Source organism: Ctenopharyngodon idella, chromosome 18 (assembly GCF_019924925.1).
Source record: "Ctenopharyngodon idella isolate HZGC_01 chromosome 18, HZGC01, whole genome shotgun sequence".
In the NCBI taxonomy this organism is placed as follows: domain Eukaryota; kingdom Metazoa; phylum Chordata; class Actinopteri; order Cypriniformes; family Xenocyprididae; genus Ctenopharyngodon; species Ctenopharyngodon idella.
In genome coordinates this window covers 528,007-552,334 of record NC_067237.1, presented here as the reverse complement: position 1 = coordinate 552,334, position 24,328 = coordinate 528,007, and the positions used below count along the sequence as shown (strand labels likewise).

Sequence of the window (24,328 nt, the reverse complement as noted above, 5' to 3'; positions counted from 1 at the left end):
ATATTCAGCATTTTCAGACAAAGAGAAACTCGATATATAACGCTGATGTTTTGACAGATCTGCTGCGGAGCGCTAATGGGCTGGTCATGTCTGTCTGCTCTCCTGTAAGACGGTTATCAGCGTGTATGTGTATTTGAAGACTGCAGCGGTGTAATAGAATAAAGCAGTGCACTGGGACTGTGTAATTGAGTAATGCTGATCAGCGTATCAATGTGGGGCAGTGGGTCTGTCTCTCCATATTCTCTCTAACCAAGTAAACACGGCCATAATCAGATCCCATGCCAAAGTCTGTTTGCTTTGCTCACGTACACATGGATGTGTTTGCATGGATGTCTGTGAGAGGATCTAGTCTCGGGTCAGTGTGAGTGTGAGCGTAAACCACGGCAGAAATTCATCTATTTGAATCGTACTATTGCTGCAGTCTATCGTGTGCAGTCTGCAGTTATCATACACTAAAACTATTAAAAATATTTCTGTTCATTGAAATAAAGCTAAAATAAATATTAGACTGATCTTGTTTGAAAAGCTTATAGAGTTACTCCTGTACTGTTTCACTTCTCATCTCTTCATTACACACTGTAAATCAGCTTGTGTTCTGTCCCGAACAGTTTCTGGAGCAGCTCTACCAGTCCAACAGTTATACAGCTAATGTAGTTTATGGGGCCTGTGAATGGCCTGTCAGGCCCACAGTGGGGAACACAGACCTGGCTTAAGTCAATTAGCTAAGAGGACAGACCTGGCTTAAATCAGAGAAGAGAAGCTGCAGTGCATGAAGAGCTTAGTCAGGACTTACAGGAGACCAATCAGAGAGAGAGAGAGAGAGAACAGGACAGAGAGATCAGGGCAGAAAAGAACACAGACAATGCCAACAAGAGACCAACTTCACATAAAACCTCTTCAGCTGTCAGCCAGAGCGAGTTTGTGTCAGCCGCAGCACTTCCACTATAAAAAGTCAAGTGTGCGTCAGTCAAGCTGCAAGATATACGTTTATTATATGATTGTGTGTACAAACAGAGCTGCAAAGACTACATGAAATCAAATCTGATGCAGTTGTTTTTCTAGATTTTAAACTACTACTCCTAGAGGGTTTATATGATTCATACCAAACTTTGTCAACATGATGACAAGACACTGAAGATGCTAAATTGTGAACGGATATTGGATATCTCGAACAGTGTTGCCATGGTGAGTGGTTAAATTACTCACAAAAAGGGGAAACAGGAAGAGTCTTATATCTTGAGGTAATCCTTTTACATTCACCCAGTTAAAACGCATATTGCCTGTCACGCACCCTAAAGCCTCCGGTGTGGTGGTGCAACCGGGGCTTGGGCCCATCATCGCTGCTTGCAGCTATATTATTTATATGGGATTCTGATGCTTGTAATGTAAATCAATAATATGTCTCTCTCTCTCTTCCACACACACACACACACACACACTCCTGCGGATGGAGTCAGCGTGAGTGTCTCTAGAGACAGCTGGACTCTGATGAGGTCAGTGTGTGTTCAGTATCTCATCTCTGTGTTCAGAAACAAGAGCTGCTGATGAGCTTCATGCTGAGTGCATCTGTTCCCTTCAAATGACCTGCGACTTCCCTCAAAGCGTCTCTGTTAAATCACATTATATAGTTTATTAGGGGCCAATGAACAGTTACTTGACGGTAAATAGTTTTTGCAGCTCATTTACATACTAGCAGTGTAATTACAGCATCCGCTGAATGTTCCTGTATTGTTCAAGTATTACTGGAATAGATTCTCTAAACATTCTGTCATGATTTACTTCACATGTCGTTCCAAACCCCTGAAACAGAAAAGCAGAAATGTATCTTACCATAATCCAGTTAACAGGGAATGTTCTCAGAAGGTTCTCTCAAAGTTATGAACAAACATTCTTCCAAAGTTATCTGGTCTTTAAAAATGTTCTCAAAACATTAGCACAAAAACATTATTCACACATCGTTCATTTTTTAGTTTAGTATTTTTTAAATAGTTTCAGCGTTCAGAGAACTTCTAAAGTAACATTTGCAAAATGATCAAATGAAATGTTTCCTTAACATTCACATAACCAAGAAACAAAATATGTTTTTACAAACATTTTAAAAAATTAGACATCTCAAAAGTTCAGAGAACATTCAGAAATAACGTATTGGGAACGTTCGGAAATTGCAGTTCATAGTGATCAAGATATTTCAATATGCAAAACTGGCTGATAAACACAAAAAAACACCATAAAAGCAGGAAAAGACTAAAAAGGAAATGACTTGAAATGATTTACTGATAATCAACTATATTGTGCATCAAAACTGAGAAAATAGCAGTATGTGGCAATATATAATTATAATTTTTGCTATTTATTTACAAAATTAATTTGTATTATTCTTACAGGTGTATCTTAATGTGATTTCTGGGTCTAGCTCTGAAAATAATAATGAAAGAGTAGAAAATGCTTTTTGTTGTTTTTATGAATGACTCTGTTTGCGCTGACAGATCTGTGGCTTTTGCTTTTAACAGGAAAAATAAATAAATCAAAACTTTTGTGGCTTTGAGATGAAACAAGTTTCTCTCTGTGAGTTTTCACAGGTACAGAAACAGCTCCAGTAATGAGAAGCGGGCAGGAACATATGGCGTCTGCGCTCAGACTGTGGCAGAAAGCATTCAAAGCGCAGCGAGACGGAGACGAGGAGGCTTTCACCGCTGGACATCACAGTCCTGAGAGCGCATGACAAATCCAATCTCACTCCACCGGCGGAACAGACGCACTCGCTCCATAAACACACACTGCTGCGCTCACACACTCCTCAGAGAAGGAGAGACCGCTGATTCTGATCCTGTGTTTCTGTCTTGTTTTCCTGCACAAATATCTAAACATTCCTAAATCAAGATACAAAATAAAAGTCATTTTGCTTCTCAAGTAAATGTATCTTAAGAATTTTTCGATATTTTCAATAGAAAGTAAGACAAAAACGACTAAGCAAGAAAGCATGTTTTGCAGCAGAGGTAATCTGAGCCTCATAAACCCAGAGCTCGTTTGCATGTTTTTTTAGCAGCTCTAAATAACCCGTTCAGCATCTCACTGCAGGCCAGAGACTAATGAGATGGAAGAGAATTACACAAGCTCTCAGTCTGAAGTTTGAGCAGCTCATTCACCACTGTATAGCTCTGGCTATTTAAGGACAGACACATTTTAAGACTGGACTCCGTCCAGGAGCGAAGCAAACAGGTAATTCACCTCAAGATTGGCAAGACAAAGCAGTCGGAGTGACGGGAAACATCAAACACACTCTGACTGGAGTGAAGGACGATACCTGACCCAACTCTGTCTCAGTGCCGAGCTTCATTACCATCCCCTAATGAGATCGATAAGTTCAAAATCGAGTCAAGATCAACACTGACATGAAATGTGCAGCACACTTTAATGTCTCTGTATTTTATGCCTGTGTGCACTGACAGCCAAAATCCTTCACAATCCCATTCCTTAACATCACTCCAATCCCATCAGTGAGACTCAAGAACCTCCTTTATGATGATTACCAAAATATGTGACAGGAAAAATACACAATTAAACAGAGAAACTGACAGTTAACAGGGTTAAACGTTTCAGAACGTTCAGAAAACATTCAAGAGTAACGTTCCCATAATGTTTAAAGGTGATGAAATGGAATGTTCCCTTAATGTTTAAAAACACACAACATTTTGAATGTCATTCAGAAACAACACTGACGAAACTTAGATTCTTATAGAACATATTTATATATAAACAGAAAAGAAGAGATTTTGGAAAATGTTGGTTACCAAATAGTTTTGGTGAACATTGACTTCTACTGTATGGAGAACAAAAAACACTGAGACATTTCTCAAAATATCTTCTTTTGTATTCCACGGAAGAAAAAAAGAAATTGTGAACAACCTGAGGGCGAGTAAATAATGATTTTTGGATGACTGTCCGCAAACCCCCGGTTAAGATTACAGTCAGTGATTTAGATCTGGTGACAGAGAAATGAACATGAAATAATGTCAAAGCCCAAAGTTCATGCAGGGTTCAGCGGCCAAAAACTCATTTTCCTCGTTCAATTATGTTGCTTCTCCTTCATCCACTTCTAGGACCATCAACAACCCCGGGATTGAGGTTTGGATTAAAATATTGTCTCGTGTGAATTTTTTTATGTGATTAAACTACTGACAGTTCAATTGTATAATTTACTCGACTGATATGTAATATGTAATATTAGCAGCGGCTGATATTAATGCACAATAAAAGGAAATGTTATTATCAGCCGCTGCTCTTCTATTAGACCGAACACTATTGAAGCATCTGAGCGTCAGAGAAAAATGCATTAATATTTAAAGCATGGCTTATATTTTGGATTATTGATTTGTTGTCTCCTTTTAACGTGACTTCCACAAGGACATGAATTCCTGAACTACAACTGCGGCTGATCCAGAAACACGTCGGACTTGTCCTTATTCTGGGTTCCAGATAATAATGACTTTTTATGAAGTGTTTTTAATGCTTGTGTTCCCCGTCCTTGACCCCTGCTGCCGTCACGCCGGTCCTGTAAAACTGCACTTACAACACTAACAGCCTCCGTACAGCCATTCTGTCACCATTTCCACAAAGATAAATGGTCTCTATATGAATCCAGCGAACTTGTAAAAAATTTGACTGGTTGTATTAGAATTTCTAATAGCCTGTTGTTAACTCAGTGTTCTGCATGCTGGCGGTCAGTACGAACATAAAACACTGTGCTGCTTTCGCCTTCGGACCGGAAGTCTTACAGAACATCCTTAAAGACAGAAGATTTGGAATATCGTTATGAGACATTTCCAGCTATGATAGAAATGATAAAAGCTTGATTTAATTTAGAGCAAAAGAGAAACAGAAGCAGATTCTTATTCATCTTAAAGAGACGGTTCATCATTTACTCACTCCAGCATCATTCAAAACCTGCAGAACTGACTAGAGCAACAAAAGAAGATGTTTTGGAGAATGTCTCATGATAAGAAAATCCGTAGGGTCCCAACACACACACACACACACACACACACACACACACACACACACACACACACACACACACACACAGAGAGAGATTGATTGATGCTCAGTATGATGAAGCTGTCAGTTAATCTGTAGCAATGAAAAAGAGCACAGAATTATGTCAGATAGAATTCATTTTACAGGCTTGTTAATATAAGAGAGTTTCCCGTGAATTATCTGTATCACACAGACAGCAGATGGATCATGACCTCGAACAAACCATGAACAAACATGATCTTCTAGCCAGTTACTCTGGATGAGAATCATCTGTTGGTGACTTTAAAATGTCACAAATAACACTTTCATAGAATCTGCAGGTGCCTGACTTTTCCAGTATTACTGCAATAAAATAAAATAAAATAAAATAAAATAAAAACTGAAATAATAAAATGAAAATAAAATGAAAATAAAATAAATTATGATTAATGATGAATAAAAAATGATTACAAATATTATAAAACTATGAAATATTTCAATTATTATGCAATTAAAATAGCAACTCTTCAAAAGAAAATGCATGATCTCATGAACATGATTACAATTTTTTTATGTTTTAATTGTGCAAATAAAAATCTGTGAAATTCAGGTGAATAAATCCATGGTTTGGTTGACAGAAGCGAGCTCTACACCAGTGCTCTACAGACGGAGAGGCCCATCAGTGTTTCAGTAGTAATCTTTAAAACCTGTTAAAGGCCTAATGGCTCCATCCATCTTAGACGCAGAGGAAAGATGCAGATGAGAGCTTTAATCACGATCAGACAGGTGAGAAGAGAGTGCACATTAACTCTATAATGGTGGAGAGAGTGTTGGACCTGAAGAAATATGAAGTGGACACTTTGGAAAAGAGTTATTAAGAGAATAACCTCAGTTCATTCAGTGGAGCGTCTCTGAACACGTTACGTCTTAAAGTTTCTCAGTTCTCAGCATCTCCACCAGGCTTCAAATTAAAAGGGAAATGTAAAAAGTTTGGGATAAATGAATGAATAGATCAAGCTTTCACCAGAAGAAGACGATAGAGAATGTTTACCTGTTCTATACATCTGTCTGCATGTTTGTCTCCCATCACGATTATCACTGCTGTTCATTGATTATCTGACTGTAATCATACACACATACTGCTTATCCGCCAATACAGTATGTATATTGTCTTTATTGACCACATAATCTATTTTAAGTTCATAAACAGTCAGCCAATCGAATCCCTGCCGCTCATAAAGATGCATGCGCACACAGACACAGTCTGGTCCCTCTCATCCCTTCCACGCTGTGTGTCTATAGAGTGGATATTCCCGTCCCGCTGCAGATGCTCAGGGTTTAATCAATAGCTCAGTATATGCTATAGGAGGCAGGCACTCGAGGTAATGAACTGCCCGTTTGATATATCTTGCCCTGAAAGTCCAGACGGAAACAGCGTTTGCTACAGCAGCAGTTCTCTGATTAGTCATTTCTCTTCCATCATCCCGACTTACACACTCACACACTCACTCACACACACTGAACAGAAAACACATGTAAAACTTCAGTTCTGTTGCATAAACTCTGATTATAGTTTTATGAGGTCTTTAACATCAAGATCTGTGGCTTTTAGTTCATCTGTTAACCTTCAGGTCATCCATGTTCTAAGAATGTTTCGCTAATGTTCATGTTAAGTTATGAAAACCTTATTTCTGAATGTTCTTTGAATGTTCAAAATGTCCTGGTTTTTAAATGCTGGGTTTTTTTTGTTTGTTTTTGTGAATATTAAGAAAACATTGTATCAAACATTAAGGGAACGTTACTTTTGAATGTTGACCGTTCTGAAACAAGTAGTAACATTTAAAAAGCTTTAGATGAATGTCCAACTAAAAACGTTCCATGAATGATTTTTTGAACTTTTGAGAACATTATTAAACACCAGATAACTATAAAAGAACGTTCTATTAACGTTACTGGAAGAACGTTTGTTTGTAACTTCGAGAGAACCTTGCCAGAACGTTCCCTGTTAGCTGGTATACTCCTGAAAGTTAATTACAAAATTAAGCAAATATAAATAAAAAAAAAAACCATGGAAGATTATTGAAAATAAACACCAAAACTATTGACGACTTTTTGTCCAATCAAATGCTCTGTACACTAAAAAATGCTGGGTTAAAAATAACCCAAGTTGGGATTAAAGTTTAATGAATAATTAAACATTTATTAAATTGCTTATTAATGAATGTTAACCTTTTGATTATTATTGTTTCCTCTAGTAATTATGTGTCTGATTTTTAATTTCCAACCTATTTTGGGTTCATTTTAAGCCAGACATAAAGTAATTTAACCCAACCACTGGGTTTTTCCATTTTCAACCCAGCTCGGGTTGTTTTTAACAGCATTTATTGACGAGCCTCTCAGTTCTGTGATAAACATCAGCATACATCAGAAAAACTGTCCAGAAAGAGCAAACAGAGAGTGAAATGTTTACAGAACTACTGTATATATGAGCAAGAGATTCATATTCAATATCAAACTATGGAAGTTTGTTTCTGCCACGGCATAAAAAGATTTTAAAAAAGGTAATTTTATCTCACAATTATGACCTTTTTCTCAGAATTGTGAGATATAAACTTGGAATTGCAGAATTGTGAGATAAAAAGTCACTATTACCTTTTTAATTTTTTATTCTGTGGCGGAAACAAGCTTCCAGATGAGACTGTTCATTCAAGGAAGTTGATTATCTGAGTTTTTCACATCTAAGACTGAAAACATTTGAATTTTTTATAAAAATTATGAATTATGAAACAGAGTAATACATTTGTCTTTCAAGGCTCTTTTAAAAAGCTATGTATATGATGACACAGGGGTTTATTTGACCAGAAATCATCATGTTTACAGTCCAGTAAAAGTTTTTTGTTATTTTGAAACATTTTGAAATCAGATTCTAAATGTGTTTCCTGAGGTTCTAAAGGAAGAGAAGGTCAAGGGTGTGATGAAGCCGGCTCTAAACCATGACGTGTGCTTCTCTTATATCTGTGGATCATGACTGAAACACCTCGTGACATTTTGCGCTGATAATTAGTCCATTCAGTTTCCTCCACAACTCAAACTACTCCCCTGCATGTCAATATCATGTTAACATCAAACTCAACGTCAACTCAATCGAGATTCGAGTCTCCTGTATTTCCTCCCCCATTCACTCAGTAATGACTCTTAAAGGTGCAGCTGAGCGATAAATCAGCGTCTCTGAGATTGGATGTGCCGGAGACCTGCCTAAATCTCTCTGCCTAAGAAACACATGCACGGAAATCTATCACAGATAAAACCTCGGGAGTGTCCTTAACCCGACCTCTCTGACCCTGTGGAGCAGGACTGACTGAGATGATGGAGCTGATTACACGGGGAGATCTAGAAGAAAACTGAGCTCTGGGAGGAAGAGGACACATCTGACCTAACAGAAGATGACAGTGATAGTGTTATGAGACGAGTTTACAAACAAAATTACACAAACAGACACAACTTGTAATAAGGTGCATAAATGACTTTAGTGGCAAAATAACAGTTATGGGACCCATATGGAAGAATAAATGTCCATGACGCAAAAAGTGTTTTTTAAAATACATAAATGTGTGGGAGCATCTGGAGGGTGTAGTAATTAATATTTTGCATTTTATGATCTAGGAAGAAGGATACTTAATCTGTCAAGAACTAGTTTCTCTATTTAGATCTGATGCAAGCTGCAGTGCATTGAGCAATAAACTGGCTTTTTGGAAGAAGCGTTCTGTTTCTGTGTTCAGCAAAGCATTTTCCCACATTTTTCCAAGTTTTTACATTTCACAGATGTTTTACAGAGACAAGTCACAAATATAGCTGCAAGCAGCAATTATCGGGGTTCAAGCACTTTAAGGCTTTAAGCACATAAAAGGTATTATATTTTATTTAGTAAGCATGTAAGCACTTAAGATCACAGGTGGAAAAGACCATTTACAGCCAATACAGGCAATTTACTATGGAAAAATATGGTTTTTAAAGGTTTTTGACAGTTATAGCACCACCTATTGCCTGATCTCCACCACTTTTTTGGGTGTCCTCAGAGACCATACGTGTGTCAAATTTGGTGAAAATATGTCATTTTGTTTTGAAGTTATAGACACTTATGTATGAGAGCATTAAAATACGACCCATGAGCGACTTTGATTGGATTTTTTCCACTTCCTATCAAAATTTTGACATTTGGGCATAAGCATTTAGTTAACGACCTATGGTTCCAAATTTGGTATCATTGGACTCGGCAAGGATTCAGGAGTCTAAGGACGTGACTCCCGTGGAAATAAGTTGACAACACCCAAAGTTATAAGCATTTGAATATTTCATTTTACCACTGGGTGGCGCTGGCTCAAAACTTTTCAGGCTCCTTCAGGGCATCGTGCCAATGAGCCATACCGAGTTTAGTTCCGATCTGTCTCCGTTAACCTTATCTAATAGGTGCTCAAATTTCATTAACCAATGGCGGCCATGTTTTTTGAGATACGCCAATGTCCTCATAGACCTTCATGCCCCCTTGGACTGAGACACTGCATGCCAATTTTCAAGTCGATCGGACTAACGGTTGCATCGTTACAGCTGTTTTAATGGGGTTTTTTTTAATGTTATAGCGCCACCAAGTGTCCAATCGCCACAATTTTATACTGTGACCACAGATTGTGCAAATACACATGTGTACTGAGTTTGGTGAAAATATCTCAAGAGTTACAGCCATTTTAGTAAAAGTGGCTCCGCCCACGTTTTGACGCCACTCAGCGTCCTTGAATCAAAATTTCAACTTTTTTTTTTTGTAACTTTGATATTCAGTCTCCAGGGAACATTTATGCACTGGTTTGGTTCTGATTGGGCGAAAAACCTAGGACTAGTTTGCAAAAGTAGGTTTTGGACAAAATTCAAAATGGCGGACATTTTTTTCAGGAGCAAATGAAATCGGAGATATACGTTTTGTTCGTCTTGAGCCAAGGATTCCAATGATATATTCCAATGATTCTGCTTGAGTCTACGGCAAACGGTCTTGGAGTTATGGGCAGTTTTGATCACTGTAGCGCCACCTATTGGCCAGTCGGGGTCATACTCAGTCAACCGACATGCATAATGTTTTACCCAACATTACAAGTAAAACTGGTATGTTTGCCACTAATATGAATTATGCACCTTATCAAAAGTCACTTTGACACTAAACTGTCTATTTGTGTATTTTATTGTAAAACTGCCACATTGTCCAGTTCAGGATGTTACAATTCATTTCCATTTTTCGTTCCTGAACTCAGAATGTGAAGTTGAAGGGTGAAGGAAAGAGGAGAGGGAGGGAAGTGATGTAGCAAACAGCGTGATGGATGGAGGTCAGAGTGAGTGACCTGCCCTCCGCCTGAGCCCTGACCCGCCCTGACACCAGAAACACTCAAACCTGCAGTAAAACACCAGCAGGGCAGGATCAGGTCAGGCTGTCATGTGTTTTTAAATCTTTTGTTTCTTCTTTACAATATTTGTTGGTCAAAACAGTGATTTGAGATCTCTGTTTTCACAACGTACCCCTTATATTGCAACTGGGGCATGTTGTCACAAAGGGTCACGTGGTCAATGAACAATTTTCCCTCTGGTCAATAACACTAGAAAGATGTATTTTCTCAGCCGATATTTTTAAGGCATGTGCTTTAAACGTATAACTGACTTTAAAAACGTAAACCTAAAAATTGTGACAACTAGCCCCGGTGTCCTGTGAGAGAGAGGAGCAGAGAGCGCTCATGTGAGTGTGTGGGGCTGATGGAGGAGGGAGTCTCTGGTTCCTCGCGCGAGAGAGACGCGCTGCCGGTGTTCTGTGGCGGCAGGTGCGAGCGCGCATCATCATCATCATCATCATCATCATCACTCCGTTTGCTCTTCCGAACTTCTGCACGTTTTTGCTTCTGAATCGCGATGTTTGAGGCGGAATGGGACTGAAGAGCAGCGACGCATCTGGAAAACACGCTCGACCATGACGCGCGCGCTGACCGTCCTCCTGTGCGTATTTACCCTCATCAGAAGTAAGTGAAAGAACTCATTCGTGGTTTACCTTCGATGCAACACTTCAGTTACAGAAGTTAAACGTGCTTGCTTTAGGTTTAGAAATGTCTTTTTCCTGATTTATTGCTGTTGTAAAAATTGATAGACAACGCGATTGTTGCTTTACTAGGATGCCAAGATCATGCAAATGAATGTTCGGATGTTCCTTCTGCTCAGAAACACTACAATGCCTGTTTGTTTGTTTGACTGGATGTTTTTGAGTAAGACATTTTATTCAGCTGAACTATTTAAAGATGCACTGTGTTTGTTTTTCTAAATTAAAACTTAATTGGCGTCATTTTTGAGAAGTCTCATTAATACTCATATATGATGAAGACAGTTTTAGAAACGTCTGTTTTTATTCTACACGGAGCAGGTCGCCATATTGAGGTCACATGACCAGTCCTGTCATGCAGTTGAGTTACAACTAATATTCATAATCATAATATGTTTACTTTATCTAGTACATTTAGCTCATGTACAAAACACTTTACTAAGTAAATATAAAAGTACTTTATAAGTAATATAAAACCTAACGATAGACACAAGCATAGTCTGATGTTTTGCTAATGTTCCCATGAAGAACTTTCCGGCTCCACCTTTAAAGTCGGCATTAAAGTAAAGTTGTGCTCATCTTTTCTTCTCTATTGTGCCGTATATCCTCGTGAAACTGCTTCGCAAACAAGAACAAATGTAGGGCGGGGCTTGATTTTGTCTGTGGGGAGTTGATTGGATGGTTGTGGTTTGCTATTGGTAGATCTCATGTGAGTGACAGGTTGCCCCGCCCTCATCATCAGAGAAGAGAAGAGATGCTGCAAGAGGCAGGAGAAGATATTCTGATTCAAGATTACCAGAAACATGAATTTAACACAATCATGATGTGCACCGATAAATCATTTAGGATAAACTCTGAAATATTCCATAAAAAAAAAATTTGATTTCATGGTGACTTTAAGATGTCAGTAACACATTCATCTGTCACATGTCCGTTCACTGGTCATTTAAGGGAATGTCTTTGTGTGGGTTCAGTCTCTTCTCTATAGCCTGTGGTCATAAAACACTTTAAAGTTGTCCTTGATTATGATTTGACTTTTGTAACTTTAGTTAGTGTGTAATGTTGCAGTTTGAGCATAAACAATGTCTGCAAAGTTACGACGCTCAAAGTTCAATGAAAAGAGAGAAATGGGTTTGTGACATCACTAATCCTAAAATTTACATAAACCCCGCCCCCGAGAACACACAACAAAGGGGGCGGGGCCATGTTGGGCTGCTTTAGAGAAGAGGAAGAGTTGTTGTAGTAGAGTGTTCTTGACATGCTGTCATTTTACGCCGGACTGCTTCACAAACAAGGGTCAATTCAATGAAAAAAGATTAACATGACGGCACATGCTAGTGGATGACTAATCAACTCCACAGCAACTACATAAATTTATCCACTAACCATTCAGAAACGTCTAAAAGTTGTAACTTCTTCCTGAGTCTCTCCATCAGTGTCGACTCCGGTTTGAACAATGTAAGGCTGAACACCGTTACTGACAATCCTCATTTTGTCTGCGTGAGATTCTCCAGCTTTGTTGTTGTTGAGCGACCGAAGCGCGAGCTGTTAAAGCTCCGCCCTCTTCTGGAAAGGGGGCCGGGAGCAGCAGCTTATTTGCATTTAAAGGGACACACACAAAAACAGCGGGTTTTTGCTCACACCCAAATAGGGGCAAATTTGACAAGCTATAATAAATGATCTGTGGGGTATTTTGAGCTGAAACTTCACAGACACATTCTGGGGACACCAGAGACTTAGATTACATCTTGTGAAAGGGGCATTATAGGTCCCCTTTAACACATCTGACTGTGTGCTGATGGTTTTTTGGCCTTATTATGTCCTCAAAAGAACATGCAATGTGACCAAAATATTTGCGTTGAAATATGACCATTGGAGGCACTTGGTCCAGTGTCATCCTGTAAGCAGAACAGGCTTTGATGGGTTTGGGACAGTGGGATCTGGGTGAAACTCTCCTCGATGAGAGACTAACAGTGAAGTCATGGTTCAGGGCAGAAAGGAGCAAGTGTTACTGCAGCAGAGCGGCATGTGAAGTGTGATTTATGTACTGTACTGTAACTGCCGTGTAAAATCTTCAGCATACTTCTTTATCTGAACTGGACTTGTGCGTGGATCAGTCAAACACAACTTGTCACCTGCTCTAACGCTCTTTCTGAATGACTGTGTTCCTCTAGCTGGAGTTTATAATGACTTTCATCCCTAAATATTGGATAAGATAAACACGGACAAAAGAGTTGAGGCTCTGGCATTTTTATTGGGTCTAATTCACCTCAGAAGTGGCTAGTATTTTAGTATTATTGAGATATTTTCATTTTTGAGATAATATTTCAAATTAGTTTTATAAAATTTATATATAGTTATTTATATATATTAAATATTCATTAAATATTCATTTTCGGTGAACATCATCGTTTTAAATTCCCGGTAATCTTGAATCAGAATATCTTCTCCTCCCTCTTGCAGCATCTCTTCTCTTCTCTTCTCTGATGATGAGGGCGGGGCAACCTGTCACTCACATGAGATCCACCAATAGCAAAACACAACCATCCAATCAATTCCCCACAGACAAAATCAAGCCCCGCCCTACATTTGTTTTTGTTCCAGAAGCGTTTCTCTCTATATATTATATACATGTATCATAGGGATCCTGTGAATGAGTTGTTAAAGGTTCCAGTGTTTCCTGCTGCATCTGTTTTTTGCTACTGCCTCATTTACTGTCACTTTAAATCAGCGCTTTTGTTTGTGCCAAAGTTTTACTTTGCCCGTTTGTTCCTTTGGGCCTGCTGTTAATTTCTTCTTCTGTGTATCATCAATCGTCATTACAAAGAGAGTGCTTACAGTGTAGCTCTGGGTGTTTCTAATTAATGCAGATCAGTGCTCATTAATATTAATTAAAGCTCCAAGGCTCAGCGATACATCCATGTGTTTTATACTGCTTTAACAGTGCAGGTTACGCCACCATTTAGAGCTGTGTGATCTGAAGTGTGAAGCACGTCAGAAACTTCAATGATCTGTGATAAATATTCATTTTATTAAAAGCCAATAAAAACTCCTTTGAGTGTTCCTGAGTCTGCACAGAGCCAAAGAAAACACTGCGTCTCAGCGTTATTTAGATGATTGTTATGGAAGATGAAATTGCATATTTTCAAAGAATCTGATTGCATATGAGTCTCGAACTACTAATTAATAGTTATAGTGACAGATAGTGCTGCATGTGACACACTGCATAAAAAACATTCATTATTTTTATTTATTTTAGGGCTTTTGTGTCTTCATTTAGACTGCAGACAAGATTATTATTATTTTTATTTTATTCATTTATATATATATATAATATATATATATATATATATATATATTATATATATATATATATATATATAAAATTCATATCCATTATTCTAGCAAACAGGGAATGTTCTAAGAACGTTCTGGCAAGGTTCTCTCAAAGTTATGAACAAACGTTCTTCCAGTAACATTAATAGAACATTAGTTCAAAGTTATCTGGTCTTTAATAATGTTCTCAAACATCAGCACAAAAGAGTTATACAATTACGTATTTATACATCGTTCATGCAAAGTTTTTCTGAAACATTTTAGTTGCATCCTACTTGTTCTAGAGCGTTCAGAGAACATTCAAATGTAACGTTACCACAATCTTTGAAGAATGATACAGTGGAATATTCTGTTAATATTTTCACATAACCACAAAAAAAATGTCTGTGAAGTTTCAGCTCAAAATACCCCACAGATCATTTATTATAGCTTGTCAAATTTGTTTTTGTGTGTGTCCCTTTAAATGCAAATGAGCTGCTGCTCCCGGCCCCCTTTCCAGAAGAGGGCGGAGCTTTAACAGCTCGTGCTTCGGTTGATCAACAACAACAAAGCTGGAGAATCTCACGCAGCCAAAATGAGGATTGTCAGTAACGGTGTTCAGCCTTACATTGTTCAAACCGGAGTCGACACTGATGGAGAGACTCAGGAAGAAGTTACAACTTTTAGAATGAAACTGGACGTTTCTGAATGGTTGAGTGTTCTCGGGGGTGGGGTTTATGTAAATTTCAGGGTTAGTGATGTCATTAACCCAGGAAGAAGCTCATTGTAGTCCCTACCAGCCATTTGTTGTAGTCCTTAAACAGAGAATTCTGTAAAAGAAAATATCTCCCTTTGCATTGAACTTTGAGTGTCGTAACTTTGCAGATGTTGTTTATGATCAAACAGCAACATTACACACTAACTAAAGTTACAAAAGTCAAATCATAATCAACCACCCCTTTAATTGATTGTACTTCCACCATAATACATGATACCACAGAACTACTGTAATGAGTCAAACATGAAGACCGTTGACTCAGTGATTGTTTTATATATACGTCTCATGTTTTCCAGCTGATTGTGGATTCAGTTCTGAGCTTCACAGTCTGCTGACTCGGCAACAAGTGAACAAGGCGGTAATAAACTACCGGCTGTGCTTGAACAATCGACACTTAAAGAGAAGGATTGCTGAAACCGTGAGAGGAGACTTGAGCGAAAGTCCATATTCTTTTTATTTTTTTTACTTTCAAAGCTGTCATTCATTGGGCTTTTTGAACATTTTGGGGAACAGAACTGTTTGAAATGTGCTTGTGAAATATACGGAACATTTTTATTATGCATTAGACAGACCTTTATATTTCCATGTTTTTATACATTTATCACCATCAACCCAGCAGAATTGATTTTCATGATTTCTCCCCAGGATTTACACAGTGTCACCATAAAACAACCTTTCTCAAGCGTGACTTGTGTATTCAAGTGAAAATCCTGCAGTGTTTCTGTTTGTCACCATCTCTGTGTTTTAGAAGCAGGCGTGATCTGACAGGTGTGTGTTTGTGTCCGTCCGCAGGTGGAGCGAGTGCAGACTCAGAGGAGCGTCTGATGAACTGGCTGCTGGGTAAAGATCGCTATAACAAGCTGATCAGGCCGGCTGTGAACCGCAGCGAGAGAGTGACGGTCGTCCTGCAGGTGTCTCTGGCGCAGCTCATCAGTGTGGTCAGTGTGACTCGACCCTTCAAGATGGGCATAGCAGTGATTTTGTGCTGTAATTCAATGGCCAAAAAGTTTGAGAGGAGGTTTGAAAATAAGTTTTAATCAGTTGTGAGGCCCATACAGAGATTTTGATGCTTTCATTCACATTCGAAAAAATTCTGTCACATTTCTCAGTCCTGATGAAATATCAAATAGTGTTTACAGTAGTGTTATTTCAGCATCATTTATGTACTATTATAGATTTTGTTAAAACTTTGAATTAGATATTGCCTGTTTTCACTTTAATTTTAGTTTGTTTTAGTAATTTTAGTTTTTTAAAAATATTTTTAATCAGTTTTTATTTTTGTTTTCCATTCTCATTTTCGTATTTATTTGAGTTCAAGTTTTAGTAATTTTGTTGTGTTTTTGACATTTTTAATGTTTTAGTTTTTTTTTTTTTTTAATATGTCTAAATAGTTTTTATTAATTTTTATTGCAATTTTAGTTATTTTAGTACATCAGGTTAAACTAAACAAAATAAGTTTACATTTTTATATTTTATTTCAAGTAACAAAAATGTTGTTACCACTATAATAACCCTTAAACTGAATAAAAATGAGAAATGTTGCCTTGAAATGTGACATGGATAAAAAAACAGTATGTTTTATATTCACTGCATAATAATTAAAATATCACAGACACGAAAATATTTGAAGTAAATAAAAATGTCTTTTGTGTTTTCCATCTATAATCTAAATTCGGTTTTCTCAACCCATTAGTTGCAATCCAGATTTCATTCCAAGTTTAAATGCACAGCAGTGATTTTGATCATAATGATTATGGTTTAAAGCTGCTGAAAAGACATTTCTGTGTAACTTAAAACCAACTGCACTGCAATCACTGTAACCTATATAATTATTTCAAAAGGCAACTTTATTATTTCTTTGCTTCCAGAATGAACGAGAACAAATCATGACGACAAACGTCTGGCTCACTCAGGTCAGTGTCAATCACATTTCAATTATTTCTCAATTAAAGCCGATATGGACTCCAGCGTCCTTCAGCTGATCTTGGATTTATCCTCTTCATTCACCAGCGCTCACGTCCACTCATCAGACTGCTAACAAGTGTGTAATTGTGGCTAGTCTGACCAAACTAAAGCTCATATATGAAATAATAAGACAGTTGCAATGTTATCCGCAGAACTGGAATGATTATCGGCTGTCGTGGGACCCGGCTGAGTACGAGGGGATCGACAAGCTCCGGATCCCCTCCAGACACATCTGGCTGCCGGATATAGTGCTGTACAACAAGTGAGTGACATGAATGTGTTTGATAAGAGAAAACAGCTTTTGCTTCATATTTTTGTGGAAACTGTCATACATTTTATTTTTCAAGATTCTTTGATGAATAGAAAGTTCAAAAGAACAGCATTTATTTGAAAAATAATCTTTTGTAACATTATAAATGTCTTTACTGTCACTTTTGATCAATGTAATGCGTCTTAGCTGAATGAAAGTATTATAATTATTATTATTTTTAAAATCTTACCCCAAACTTTTATATGATGGTTTCCACAAAAATCTGAAGCAGCACAACTGTTTTCAACATTAATAATAATCATAAATGTTTCTTGAGCATCAAATCATCATATCAGAATGATTTCTGAAGGATCATGTGACACTGAAGACTGGATTAATGCTGAAAATTCAGCTTTGATCACAGGAATAAATTACATTTTACTATATATTCACATAGAAAACAGCTGATTTACATTGGAATAATATTTCACAGTTTTTACTGTATTTTTTTGATCAAATAAATGCAGCTTTGATGAGCAGAAGAGACTATTTCGAAAACTTAATTTAAAAACTTAATTATTACTTTTGATCTCAGGTGTAAATGTGTTTTATATATGTAATAATAATTCAATGCATATCTAATATATTCTGTCCGTTCATAGTGCCGACGGGACGTATGAGGTGACGGTCTTCACCAACGCCATCGTCCTGTTCAACGGGAGCATCGCCTGGCTTCCTCCTGCCATATACAAGAGCGCCTGTAAGATCGAGGTCAAACACTTCCCCTTTGACCAGCAGAACTGCACTCTGAAATTCCGCTCCTGGACGTACGATCACACAGAGATCGATCTGGTCCTGAAGTCCGAGGTGGCCAGCATGGACGACTTCACTCCCAGCGGCGAGTGGGACATCTTGGCTCTGCCGGGCAGGAGGACGGTCAGCGCTCTGGACCCCACCTATGTGGACCTGACGTACGACTTCATCATCAAGCGCAAGCCGCTGTTCTACACCATAAACCTGATCATCCCCTGCGTGCTCATCACCTCGCTGGCCATCCTGGTCTTCTACCTGCCGTCGGACTGCGGCGAGAAGATGACGCTGTGCATCTCCGTCCTGCTGGCGCTCACCGTCTTCCTCCTGCTGATCTCTAAGATCGTGCCGCCCACGTCCTTGGACGTTCCCCTGATCGGAAAGTACCTAATGTTCACCATGGTGTTGGTCACGTTTTCCATCATCACGAGCGTGTGCGTGCTGAACGTGCACCATCGCTCTCCGAGCACCCACAGCATGCCGGCCTGGGTCAAGCTGGTGTTCCTGGTCAAACTTCCGGCGTTGCTGTTCATGCAGAGACCTCACGGGAACTCGGCTCGACAGCGTCTGCGGCAGAAGAGGCGTCTGCGTGACCCCAGGTCTCTGTTGGGCCTCGGGTACGCTGCTCCTCGCAAATCCGCCATGTCCTCGTCTGCGTCTGCGCTGTTGGCTGCGCCGCCGGCTTCGGCTCTCTCGTCACCAGGACACTTCTACAACAAGGGCCCTCAACCGCATTACAGCCACGGCTCTCGGAAAGCAGATCCACGGCCCACCGAGTTCCTGCCCAACGGACACAACTCCACACAGGACCTGAGGGGGAGCAGGGCCGCTGCAGACTGGGGATCTGAGATTCAGGAGGCTGTGGATGGAGTTCGCTACGTAGCTGATCACATGATGGGAAATGACGATGATCAAAGTGTGAGTGACTCTATTGCTTTCATATACACTACTGTTCAAAGAACATCTCTTCTGCTCACCAAAGCTGCATTTATTTAATCTGAAATACAGTAAAAATTGTGAAATATTATTAGAATGTAAATCAGCTGTTTTCTATGTGAATATATAGTAAAGTGTAATTTATTCCTGTGATCAAAGATGAATTTTCAGCATCATTACTCCAGTCTTCAGTGTCACATGATCCTTCAGAAATCATTCTAATATGATGATTTGCTGCTCAAGAAACATTTATGATTATTATCAGTGCTGAAAACAGTTTTATTTACATTTTATTTTTCAGGATTCTTTGAACAGGAAGTTAAAAAAACAGCATTTATTTGAAATAGAATCTTTTGGAACATTATGAATGTCTTTACTGTCACTTTTGATCAATTTATTGCATCCATGCTGAATGAAAAGCATTAATTTCTAAACCCACCATTTTGAACAGTCCTGTATGTTAAAGAGTTAGTTCACCCAAAAATGAAAATAATGTCATTAATTACTCACCCTCATGTCGTTCCACACCCATAAGACCTTCGTTCATCTTCAGAACACAAATTAAGATATTTTTGTTGAAATCCGATGGCTCAGTGAGGCCTCCATAGCCAGCAATGACATTTCCTCTCTCAAGATCCATTAATGTACTAAAAACATATTTAAATCAGTTCATGTGAGTTCAGTGATTCAATATTAATATTATAAAGCGACGAGAATATTTTTTTATGCACCAAAAAAAAAACAAAATAAGGACTTATATAGTGATGGCCGATTTCAAAACACTGCTTCATGAAGCTTCGGAGCGTTATGAATCAAATCAGCGGTTCGGAGCGCCAAAGTCACATGATTTCAGCAGTTTGGCGGTTTGAAACGCGCTCCGAACCGCTGATTCAACACGTTGATTCATAACGCTCCGAAGCTTCCTGAAGCAGTGTTTTGAAATCGGCCATCACTATATAATTCGTTATTTTGTTTTTTTTTGGTGCACCAAAAATATTCTCGTCGCTTTATAGTATTAATATTGAACCACTGTACTCACATGAACTGATTTAAATATGTTATTAGTGCATTAATGGATCTTGAGAGAGGAAATGTCATTGCTGGCTATGCAGGCCTCACTGAGCCATCGGATTTCAACAAAAATACCTTAATTTGTGTTCCGAAGATGAACGAAGGTCTTACGGGTGTGGAACGACATGAGGGTGAGTAATTAATGACATTATTTTCATTTTTGGGTGAACTAACCCTTTAAGCACATATTGCCAGTAATTTTCCTGCCAAATCTATAATGATTGATGGCTTATAGTCACGATACGATTAATTTTATTTCATGATAATGATATATACTGTATCACAATATAGTTATTTTTGCTTTAAAAAATTCTTTTATATAATCAAAATTTTTTGATACCATTGAAATTATATAATTATTTTCACCAATTTCAAGGGGGAAGAAAAAAACCCTCAAGATTACTGGAGACAAGTAAACAGTAATGTGATAAAATAAGAACAAAGAAACTAATTACAAGCAATAGGACAACAAACTACAATAAAACAAAGAAAAACTTCCTACCTGAAAAACTTCAAGCACTAGAAATGAGAAATACTAGCCTGCATAATTAGTATAAAGTAATCAAATTTATAAAAAAACATATGCATATCTTCACTGTGGAAATTAAATATACATTTATTCTTATTAAAGTGATTCAGTCAAGAGCATTGAGCAATTTTCTCTTTTTTTATTGTTTGATTAACATTAATGACACGCAGGTTTATTAGGCTGCTGTCACTTTAAGAGCGAATGCACTGATCCTGTTACATGTGTTTTCTTTCTCAACTGTTTACGTTCACTTAAGACATAAATGACTGTGTTTACGAGGGTACTTGGTCGTTTTGACACACAAGTATGTGTATTTAACCGCTGAAAGCCCAATTAAGGCTGCAAGCAGAGCTCAGTTTACTACTCACACGCTCTGCAGCGGCTTCATGTGTGTCTCTCAGACAGCGTGTGTGTGTAGCGAAATGAATTCACTTTTGCTGCTTATTGCATTTCAACGGTTTAAAATAACTTATTTGTAAACGCGATGCTAAAAAAACGCATGCAAAAAATAGGTTTTCGTGACCATGCAGCACAACTGCAATAGAGACGGAAGTCCAAAATCTCTACCGGTATATCGCACACACCTAGCTTATGGACTTTTATGGTTTCATTTGTAAAACACAAGTCATAATTGCCTATGTCAACCTAAAAATTATACAGAAATAAGGTGTAACAATTTTCTCACACACACACACACACACACACACACACACACACACAAAATAAAGCAGGGCTGTTCAGATTGTTAGACTGATGTTTGTGAGTCTCATTGATTCATCATCATCATCATCATCATCATCTGTTGGTGAATCTGACTCTACTGGTTGAACTGTATGTTTTTTGTACTGTATGTTAAACACTGATCTAACATCTCGCTCATCCTCACATTTCTGTGTAAATCATTATCTTCCAGCGGTTTAAAACATGAGTGTGTTTTTGTACTGAATTATACAGTAAAAGCTGAATGACATTTTAATTTGACAGAACCTTTTTTCAGTGGAAGCACAATTAGCAAACAGAGGTTACATTTACGCTTTAGCCAAAGCACATTGTAGGAGCATCGATCGTGTCTTTAAATCAGTGCTGGAGGAGAGCGAGTGAGAGAGAGAGAGAGAGAGAGAGAGAGCGCGCGGCGCTGAATAACAGAGAGTGTCAGAGAGTGCCGAGGACAGCAGAATGAGAGATGGAGCAGCTGCTGGTTCAGTAGTGACGGATCAGCACTTGTTGACACTGTCGGACTCGTTCTCCCATGTTTTGTTTCCTCGTCTCTTATTAGTGGTCAATAATTGTATTAATGAGGCTTTCTCTGTGCTTCTGTCCAGGTCATCGAGGACTGGAAGTATGTAGCCATGGTGGTGGACCGCTTGTTCCTGTGGATCTTCGTGATCGTGTGTGTGGTGGGAACGCTGGGGCTCTTCCTCCAGCCGCTCTTCCAGAACCAGATCTTTCCCATCCAGCAGCCCAGCACAGAGTCCTCCGGACGGGATGGGATATGACGCGGAAGGCCAAGCCGGGGATTCGAATGGCTCAACTGATACTTTCTATAATCCAGCTCTAAGACTTTACGATCTGAGCGTGAACTGACACTGAGTCATTGAGCAAATATTGTAATATATCACAGCAGTGTACAGCGTTTTCCTCACATCAGAAATCATTTGACCCGGAATATGACAGTATTAAAAGCTCAGGGGCACTAGTGGCACCAAACTATAATGGAAAAATTATGATTGTTTTCATACAGGTTTCACTCCCCTTGTCTGCCATTGGTCAGAAAAAGCAGTTAACTCCACCCACCAGCTCATGTTATTGGTTGAGCCATTGTTTGATCACTTTTATATGAAAATAAACCTGCAAATGGTGCATTTACTCTCCACATATTAAGATGGGATAAGATTATATTGATGTAAACAGAAATTACACACTTTTAATTATCCTAAATGTGTTTACACTGAAAGAAATTGGTGTTTTGGTGATTTACTTTCACTAGTAAATTTGACAAATAATTACAAAGAAACGGCAAGTAATGCATTGAATTAAATGTGAAATTTTGAAGTAGAAAAACTGAAATAGTATTTTTGCAACTCTTTCTGTTCTTTCAGAGTTCTTTTAGGCTTGTGATGGATTGTACAATTTACAAAACAAGTTTTACAGATATAAACCAATTATAATGTTTTCTCTTTCTGGGATCTTGTTTTTCTGAGGAATCCAGAAACCCCAGAGAAGATAACACGGGTGAAACTGTATTTTGTTTTTTTCTTTCACCTTTATGATGGGATTATTGGGTTTTGGACTGCCTTATTTTGTGTGTGGATTCTCTCTGCTTTTACAGTGCAGATTTTTCAACTGAGACTCATTTAATACCACATCATTTGTCTCATGGATCCAGTTATTCTTTATTTATTGTTTATGGAGGATGTGCTTTGTTTGAATTTAGTTGTTTCCATAATACATGCTGTTATTGATGAGATTCGGGTGTTTTGTCAGATTTATTTGTGGAAGGTAACTTGTACAATCTAAAAGAACCCGATAAAACTCGCAGAAAGAGTTGTGGGACGAGTGGTCTTGATCGATAAACAAGGTTTGAATCACTGTGTGGTACTTAATCAGATTTACAACTATTCATGTCCATTATGGGAAGGTCTTATTTGAATAAAATAATGATAAAAAAAAAATCTTATAGCTATATGTGTGGATGCTTTAGTTGGAAAGGATCACCTACTCATCATCATTTAATTTCTAAAGTGTTCTCGTCAGCACCAGTGTGTTCTGCACACAAGCGTTTATCAGCTGAGATGATTTTATTTCTCATCTTCTGTATTTTAGAGCTGACCTGAAATGGGCTCGTGTGAACAATGTGGCTCTATGTAGTGCGCCACCTGCTGGCTATTTCCCTGTCTGTCTGTCACACATTTACACTGGACAGAATCCTGCACTTCTTCTGTATTTGATTGTTATTTAGTGAGACATCTAACCCAAGCTGCAATGCATCACTTTCATTCACAGCGCAAAATACCTTATCTTTATACAGTGCCCAATTTTGTTATTTATGAAGGAGATTTTTATATTCCCCACAGCTGTTTGAAACACATAGCCTCGCATTTATTGGAAAGGATGGAGACATTAGGATAACTCTGACAGGGAGGTTTTCTCATATAATAATACTGAGACAGAGAGGTTTGATTGTTGTAGCATCGCTTAAGAGATTAGCTTTCTTTTTCCGTTTCTTAGGCTGCACTGTATTGCAGGATGATCTTCTCTTGGATCAGAGCCATTTCCCCACATTAAACAGAAGCTTTTAGACAAATTTATTACTTGGACTTTGCTCTGAGGTATAAAAACTTTCTCAAACAATATTAAATATGCTCTAAATGGTAAAAAATATACAATCCTCCCATGCTTTCTCTTGTAACACTCATATTCTGAGACGTGGCGCTTTTAAGACGGCATATCAAGTAAAAAGTAATTTTAAAAACGCGCATTTAAAGTATGTTACAACTAATATAATTACTGCTGGTGCATATAGTCAAGCACCTGCTG

At 38.3% G+C, this 24,328-nt stretch overlaps 1 protein-coding gene across 1 annotated transcript; it reads left to right on the top strand.

The window, feature by feature from the left end:
- Positions 1-10,815: 10,815 nt before the first annotated feature.
- On the top strand, positions 10,816-23,451 carry chrnb4 (cholinergic receptor, nicotinic, beta 4 (neuronal)). Its single transcript, XM_051871215.1, has 6 exons — positions 10,816-11,063; positions 16,023-16,168; positions 17,099-17,143; positions 17,348-17,457; positions 18,108-19,173; positions 22,114-23,451. The coding sequence occupies exons 1-6, from the start codon at positions 11,015-11,017 to the stop codon at positions 22,285-22,287; spliced, it is 1,590 nt and encodes a 529-aa protein (XP_051727175.1). The 5' UTR covers positions 10,816-11,014; the 3' UTR covers positions 22,288-23,451.
- The last annotated feature ends 877 nt before the right edge of the window (positions 23,452-24,328 follow it).